The 8,670-nt window shown below is 39.2% G+C and overlaps 1 protein-coding gene across 1 annotated transcript; it reads left to right on the top strand.

Moving 5' to 3' along the window:
- Nucleotides 1–684: 684 nt before the first annotated feature.
- On the top strand, nucleotides 685–8,037 carry LOC106054491 (cytochrome P450 18a1-like). The gene is made up of 3 exons (XM_013210374.2): nucleotides 685–901; nucleotides 2,728–2,842; nucleotides 5,779–8,037. The coding sequence occupies exons 1-3, from the start codon at nucleotides 705–707 to the stop codon at nucleotides 6,940–6,942; spliced, it is 1,476 nt and encodes a 491-aa protein (XP_013065828.2). The 5' UTR covers nucleotides 685–704; the 3' UTR covers nucleotides 6,943–8,037.
- Nucleotides 8,038–8,670: the final 633 nt, after the last annotated feature.

The following is an 8,670-nucleotide window of genomic DNA, read 5'->3' as shown; positions in this document are numbered from 1 at the left end:
CAGAGAGAGAGACAGAGAGAGAGAAAGAGAGAGATGGATGGATGGATGGTTGATTGTGTAAACACGGGATATACTGCGGACTCGAAGACAGGCTTTTTTAGAGACAGACAGACAAAGAGAGAGAGAGAGAGAGAAAGAGAGAGATGGATGGATGGATGGAAGGTTGTGTAAACACGGGATATACTGCGGACTCGAAGACAGGCTTTATTAGAGAGAGAGAGGGAGAGAGAGAGAGAGAGAGAGAAAGAGAGAGATGAATGGATGGATGGTTGTGTAAACACGGGATATACTGCGGACTATCACCGCAGATATGTCACCATTTGATTGAAAAGAAATTAATAGAATATAGAGGGAAAGGGGGGGGGGGGGGTAACAAATGAAATTTCAGCTGGAGAAGATACATGTTGATAAGTAATACTATTAGGAAGGGTTGTCGGACTTGCATGTTAGTCATCACATTTTATGCTTAGACATTGCGCTAGGTGCGAAGCTATCACATCTTAAAATTAGCACTTTTTCTGTTGAGCGTAACATACCACACAGCTTTAAGTTAGTTCTCCCATATTCTAGTGCAGTTTGAAAGGAATCAATCACAAATTATACCTTATTATCATCATGAAACTACATTTGCAAAATCAGAGACAAGTAATGAATTATAATTTTTTTTATGTCATTAACACGCTAGTTATTGATTCGACAAACAGATGGACATCTTGTTGACCTGGGCCATCATCTCGGCCATCATTGCCCTCTCTGTCTACTTCTGGTTCAGCAAAAACACTGGCCGTCTTCCACCATACCCCGTTAGACCACTGCCCATAGTGGGTCACCTGTTTGCATTGGTTTCTGAGCAGAGGTCAAAGTTCAAGAGGTGGCGAGTGGAATGCGGAGACATTTTCTGGTGAGACAACTGCTATCTATCTATTTATCTATCTATCTATCTATCTATCTATCTATCTATCTATCTATCTATCTATCTATCTATCTATCTATATTTCTCTCCTATCTATCTATCTATCTTTCTCTCCTATCTATCTATCTATCTTTCTCTCATATCTATCTATCTATCTATCTCTCCCATCCATCCATCCATCCATCCATCCATCTATCTATCTATCTATCTCTATCTATCTATCTATCTATCTATCTATCTATCTATCTATCTATCTATCTATCTATCTATCTATCTATCTATCTATCTATCTATCTATCTATCTATCTATCTATCTATCTATATTAATATCTATATATGACAGATATGATTTGATTTCATGAGTCTGAATGCTTGGGTATGATGTTCAAACATAATTTCAGTTAAAATATCAGCATCCCTAAGACAGGCACACGACGCATTAAAAAGAACTAAAATAGAACTCAGGCGGACAACGGTTTAGTTTACATCAGATGTGTCAAAGGTCGCGACTGGGTTCTAGTCATGAGGACTACTTTACCCATCTTTAATCTTCGCACTAGAAGCCAGTGACTTGTATATGAAGTAGAGATATATCCTCTTGGAAGGCTGACTGGTTGTGGTGAATGGTCAGGAGTTTAAATTGTGCCCGCTGGCATCCTCTGCAGGAGGTTACGCTCTGCAGGAGATCTACGTTTCGCAGGAGGTCTACCTTCCGCAGAAGGTCTGTGTTCTGAAGGAGGTCTACGTTACAAAGGAGGTCTACGGTCCCTAGAAGGCCTACGTGCTGAAGAAGGTCTACGGTTCGCAGGAGGTCTACATTCTTCAGGAGATCTACGTTCCGCAAGAGGGCTACGTTCCACAGACGGCTACATTCCGCTGGAGGTCTACATTCTGTTGGAGGTCTACTTTTTCGGAGGAGGTGTACGGTCTGCAGGAGGTCTACAGTCCACTGGAGGTCTACGTTCTGTAGGAGGTCTACGATCTGCAGAAGGTCTGTGCGTTAAAAAAACCCAACAAAACATAGTACAAGCAGACAACGCTGCCGCACACCCAACCTACCAACACTTGGTGCGAAAGTTGAACTTCAATGCCATCTTCGAGTTCCTAGCTAATGAGATTGTGCTAATCAAGGACAACAAAGGAGGAGTTATAAATAGTCCCAATTCGAACTGTTGTTGTATGTTACACGTCATGCTTATACAACATACAAAGTAAGCATTCAGCCCCGGGATATAATAATAATAATAATAAGAAGAAGAAGAAAAACTGAGATAGAAAAACAAAGAAAATATGGGAACCTATAGGCTTGGAGATTAAGCGTCTATGGAAATTTTCCGAAATAACAATATACCCCATTGTCATATCAACCGAGGGGATTTAAACAACTGACCTCACAGACACCTTCAAGGACCTTAACATTCTTCGTTGCCTGTCAGAGGGCGGTACTGCTGCAGACCTGCCACATCACCAGAAAATTCCTCAGTGGACATTGTTAAAGGGACTTCGATTTTGTTTCTCTTTAACGAAACTGGACACTGGAAGCGCCAGAGATTGACTACTCATTCGTTTCTGACATAATATTAATAATAATAATGATAATAATAATCCTTTTTAATGATATTATAACTATAATAAATTATAATAAATAATATAAAATTAATTATTAATTAATTCATTAATAAATTTTTAATTAATTTGTAAAAATTATATATCTGCCATTGAATTCTACGCTTTTATTTTAAATGTACAGAATCACCGTACAGCCCTCTTTACTTTTTTTGTTCAAGAATGTTCATTTAATGTATATTTTACAGTCTTCAGTTGGGGTCAAAGGTCTTAGTGGTATTGAACGGCTATGACCTGATCAAAGAGGCCTTAGTGCACAAAGCAGAAGACTTCACTGACAGACCTTACACCGTGCTGGACAAAGTAGGTTCACGCCACATTATTAGTGATCTCATTTTTAGGCTATCGCTGATATTATTATAGCTTTTATATAGCGCTTATAACATGCTCAGAGCGCTTTGGTCCAATCTCATTTGTGGACCAGTGGGGAGGGGGTATCTAGGAGTTGGTTTTCCGTGCTGCCTTTAGGCGCTCAGTAAACACAACTCTGCCCGAGTCGGGTGTCGAACATCGAACCCCATTCTAGGTAGCCAAGCCAAGCCAAGTTCAAGCGCACTTGGCCTCTCGACCACGCTTCTCGACCATGATTCCCATCGATGGCATATCCATATTTGCATATATTTACAAACATTCTCGTATTGACAGCTAACATAAATCCCTCTGCCCTGTGCAGTATTTAGGCTTGAAAATGCCCTAAACTATTAAAGATATTGGGCCCTTTTGGGACCCTTACATGTTGTGGACACTGTCAGTGTTAAATATTTCTTGACGTCTTTAGGTTTTAGCTTGTTTTGAATATACATAAATCCGGCACCAGGGCCGGCCTTAGGCATAGACAAACTAGGCAGACGCATAGGGCCTCCGGTTGGTGGTGGCCTCGCAAAGGACATTTTTTTAGAAAAGAAATAACGAAACTTCTCTTAACTCTTTCTCTCCTAACTGACGATACCAACGTTGATTCCACCATAATGTGGTAAATAATTACGTATAGAAAGAGTTAAAAGGTATTATTGAAATAAACTAGACTTTTAATGAATTGTACAATTTTATTTTTTTCGCTGTTTTAATTTTTATTTTTCTATTTTTTTTTTTACACTTACTTTTTTTTTTACAATAATTACACTTCGCCTAGGGTTTCCATTTATCTAAGGCCGGCCCTGACTCTGGCTTCGAAAATGCTACTGACTGTAGCTGGTACTAATAAAACTCACCTACCGTTGTTTTTTTGTTTATGTTCATTTTGCAAAGAAAAAAAAATAGTTGCACCGAATATTATATTGAAGTTGTTTTTCCAGCTGCCCCGTGTATTATGTTTACGCAACAATAGGTCCAGACCCCTTTACTTTATTACCTATCTCGATATGACAGAACGAGGCATAATAGACATTAGAGTGTAGCACATTGAACTAAGTCTTTACTAGATCTACTAGTTAGGAAAAGCAACTCTTTCATGTTGAAACAGGTTTTTTTTTCCATTGATGATTGTGCAGAAAGAAAAGAAGGGGAATGTATTCTATGTTTTGTTTTTTGCTTTTAGTCAGCTGACTTGTCCACAAAATTCCCCTTATCAGCTTGCAAGCTCTTTGAGGGTTGAACCTAAAACCTGCCGGACACGAATTTTGAAAACGGCTCTAACAATTTTCATAGAAATCGGACAGTTTATGACAGTTTATGTATATCTTTGGGAAAAAGTTACTAGCTAATTGGCCTCACAGGGAAAACTCTGATTTGATCGTTACAATTGTTCAATACATATTTAATAGACTAAAACAATATGAGCTTCAATAAACACAATGATTTTATTACTCTCTATTTCTGTTCTTTACTCCAGCCACTTGTTCTCTAAACTGACTTCTTTTTACATACAGTCCTGACACACTGCTGTTCACTCAACCATGTACACTCAAGGTCCACTGGTCATTTCATACACAGGCACACACACACACTGCACTACCAGCCACTCAAAACACATACACTTACTATCACAACATAGTCATCTTAAAATTAAATTTGGCTTACGTTTTAGTTTGAACACACGTCAGTGGGAATTCCCGGATGTGTTCCGTGAAGAGTCGAACAAAAAGACTTCCAGGAAGAGTGTGAGCATTATTTTATGTGGAAATGATTGCTGGAATTAGTTTGTGACACTGCATATGTGTATATATCTTATTTTTTTGGACATTACTTTAAAAAATGAGATAGTTACGCCCTACGCATCACATGTGCCATTCTAGCTATGCCTATAATAATAATAATAGAATATGCATCCTCTGTTTGGGACCCCTCTACTCAAGAAAACATTAAGAAACTAGAACAGACACAAAATAGAGCAGTGCGATTCATAACAAACGAATATTCACATTTGACTAGAGTAACACCTTTAGTAAAATCACTAAATTTAGAAAGCCTTCAGGACAGAAGGCTCAAAAGTAAAGTAGCAATCATACATAAAACACTGAACCATAATCTTCAAATACAAAATTTAATAAAATACTCAGATAGACACAAAGATAAAGGCACATTCCTCGTCCCATATGCTAGGACAAATTTGTACAAACACTCCTTCTTCCCTAGTGCTATTAGAGCATGGAATGGGTTGCCTGAGCTAGCCAGGAAAACCAGTGACTTGGCAGAATTTAAGTCATTGGTTAACATGCATGACTAAATGCATGACGCGTAGGACGTAATCATCTTCTTTTTTGAAGTAACGTCTGTATTATATAAGATAAGAATAATAATAATAATACTGTTACTGTTAACTAGACCATATTTCACCAATCGACAATTTTCTATACTCTTGAGTAGAATCATACGTAAAGGACTTCTTTTACCAAAGCGAACGGTCACGTGATAATATTGATAAAACAACGAGGAAAAAAACTGTCACGTGATAACCATTATTGATTAAAATTAGATCGTAATTTGTATAGAAGAGATAGAGAAGCATGTGACTCGATGTTGTTAGTTGGTGAATGAGGTCCATTAGGATTTTTTTTTTGGGAGGGAAGGGATAAACCTTCATCTTTTTTTTATCTATTCAGAACGTCTGTAAAAGAGCTTACAGCTCAGGAGCTAAATGTGTGCTAGACGAAGAAGAAGGATCTATTGAGAGCCAAGTCACGTGTCTTCCATTAAATACCATCAGTTTAACGAAGGAAGATTTATCGTTAAAAAAACAACAACTAACAAACTTTTATTTTATATTCCTTGATAAATTCCATATTTGTTTATTGTTACAGATGACGCGGCTCCCCCAAGCAGGGGTTATAACCTCTACGGGAAAAACGTGGAAAGAGCATCGCTCAGTCAGTCTTCAGATTCTTCGCAATTTCGGTTTCGGAAAAAACATTCTTGCCGAAAGAATACAAGAGGAAGTGTCCTTCTATATCAGTTCTTTATCGGAATGTCTCGGGAGGCCCACTGACATCAAGTTGATGACAACAATAAGTACTTCTAACATTATCTGTTCTATCATGTTTGGTCAGAGATTCGACTACACTGACCCGTCCCTCATCAAGCTCACATTTCTTGTGGACAGCATCTTCCGAACTTTCCAATTAAACGGTGTGGTCAATTTCATCCCAGTGCTGCAATACCTGCCTGGGGACTTGTTTCACCTGAAGAAATTTGAAGCGGATGTACAAGAAATGTTACGGCTCTTGAGTGTATTTATAGAAGAGTGTCGAGACGGAAACAAGGGGGACAATCTGGTTACCGAGTATCTACAAGAACTGAGCAGACGCAAGGAGAATGGCGCCGATACCACTATGTGTGAGAATGGTCTGAAGCGGCTTGTGTTCGATTTTTTCAACGCTGGAACGGAAACTACTTCCACTACTATCGACTGGTTTGTACTGTACATGTTACATCATCCAGATGTCCAGAAGAAAGTATTCGATGAAATTAATGAACATGTTGGAACTGAGAGAGAACCAAACATCCGAGACAAACAGAATCTGACGTACTTGAACGCAGCTATCATGGAGACTCAGAGACTGGCCAGTATCGCCCCTTATTCTTTAGTCCGCACCTGTCCGAGGGATGTAAATATTAGAGGCTACACTATTCCAAAAGGCGCATACATCACTCCTTCTCTTGACTCAGTCTTACATGATGCGAAAATCTGGGGAAATGACGTCATGAGCTTCAGACCGGAGAGGTTTATTGATCAAGAGGGAAAACTTCTAACGCCTGAACAGTTTGTTCCGTTCGCCCTGGGAAAACGCGATTGTCTCGGGGAGAGCATGGCCAAAACAGAACTCTTCCTATATTTGTCCAACATGTTTCAGAAATTTGAATTTCGACCGACTGAACAGGGCAACCCGCCTCCACTAAGATACCACCTTGGAGTTACAGCAGTGCCCTTGCCCTACGATGTAACCATTGTCTCTAGGCTTGACTGACTGCTTTTTATTTTGTTTCTTCACTACGGCGATCTCCGAAATACGGACCACTATCATGGCCATTCCTTATGGCAGGCCTCAATACTGATCTGCAACGTCACAACCTGTGGGCAGTTTAGACTAATAGTTCATTGCATCGTCACAACCTGTGGGCAGTTTAAAATAATAGCTCATTGCATCGTCACAACCTGTGGGCAGTTAAGACTAATAGCTCGTTGCAACGTCACAACCTGTGGGCAGTTAAGACTAAGAGCTCGTTGCATCGTCACAACCTGTGGGCAGTTAAGACTAATAGCTCGTTGCAACGTCACAACCTGTGGGCAGTTCACACCAATAGCTCGTTGCAACGTCACAACATGTGGGCAGTTAAGACTAATAGCTCGTTTCAACGTCACAACCTGTGGGCAGTTCAGACCAATAGCTCCCAGCACCCAGTGTTACACCCTGGGCAGAACCTGCGACGCTGCTGACCCCAAACTGCATCGGCAATAGCCGTTCCTTTTGGATACATCAGCTGCGTGGAGAGGGGGGGGGGAAACTGATGTTTGGGCGACATCATTCCGATCAAAGCTAATATCAGGCATTAATCTCATTTCCATGAGATGATCCACAGTCGCTTCGCCACTAAAGGAGGACATAATAATGACGTTAAAAATACGTGATTTTGGAACCTTGTTTAAAAGAATCACTAGAATCACTAGATTAACATCAAGAGTCACTATTAGAATCTTAAGGACTCTGAAATTTATTTTGGGCACCAGAAAACAACGAACCTAAAGTGTCTCCTCCTTTAACAAATAATTTCCTTTCCATGTGCTTATGTGGAGGATATACTTAATCCCCATTGTCTTATAATGTTTTGAATAGGATAGCTCTTATAACAGCCCAATTGGCTTCACGCGGTAGAACAATAAGAATTTAATTTTACATAACAAATTTTGATAGACAACTTTTATTTAAAAAATACAAATCTATATTTTGTGATAAATGTAGAAAAAAAAATTTGAACAAATTTATAATTCCAAAATGTTGTCAAAATGACACGTAATAATAATATCATTTTAAATAATGTTATGTTCTATTTATGATGGTATATGTTTCGCTGTACACATTTTACCACATATTATTATATTTATTTGTTTGTCTCCCTTTGAATTACTCTATTTATAAGTAAAAAAATGAATGTGTTTGTAGCGAGGAAAGAGAAAAAGAGAGAGAGAGAGAGGAGAGAAAGAGAAAGAGAGAGAAAGAGAAAGACAGAGAGAGAGAGACGGAGACTATAGTACAGAGATATTTGGAAGGTTGGGTCTGTTGCATGATTTGGCTCTTAATTTTAAGATTGATTTTCGCTCTTCGTTGATGTCTGTCCTTTATCCCACGAATCTTGAATTCACGGCTCTACTCCACGCGGACAGGTCAAAAGTTAGCATTCCCCGGGGTGTCGATTGCCGCGTTATTGAGATGGGGTTCTTTAGGGTATCTCAATCTCTTTGGTGTTGATTTCCAAAGCAAAGATCCGTATTAAATAAGTCGCTCGGTGATGCGATTGTCAGGCATACAACACATGATCAGCTCAGCGTAGTTGGCATCTTTATTTTAGCTGTTGTACGAATTATGTCTGACGATTGCTGTTTACTTATTCCTTGGTAATGCTTCTTATATTAATTATTGATCAACAGGGCCGGTCTTAGACAACCTATATTCGAAAAACTCCTGGAAATCTCCTGA

This window comes from Biomphalaria glabrata, chromosome 3 (assembly GCF_947242115.1).
Source record: "Biomphalaria glabrata chromosome 3, xgBioGlab47.1, whole genome shotgun sequence".
Classification (NCBI taxonomy): Eukaryota; Metazoa; Mollusca; class Gastropoda; family Planorbidae; genus Biomphalaria; species Biomphalaria glabrata.
Note: the sequence above shows the minus strand (reverse complement) of the source record. Positions and strands in the feature narration are given on the sequence as shown.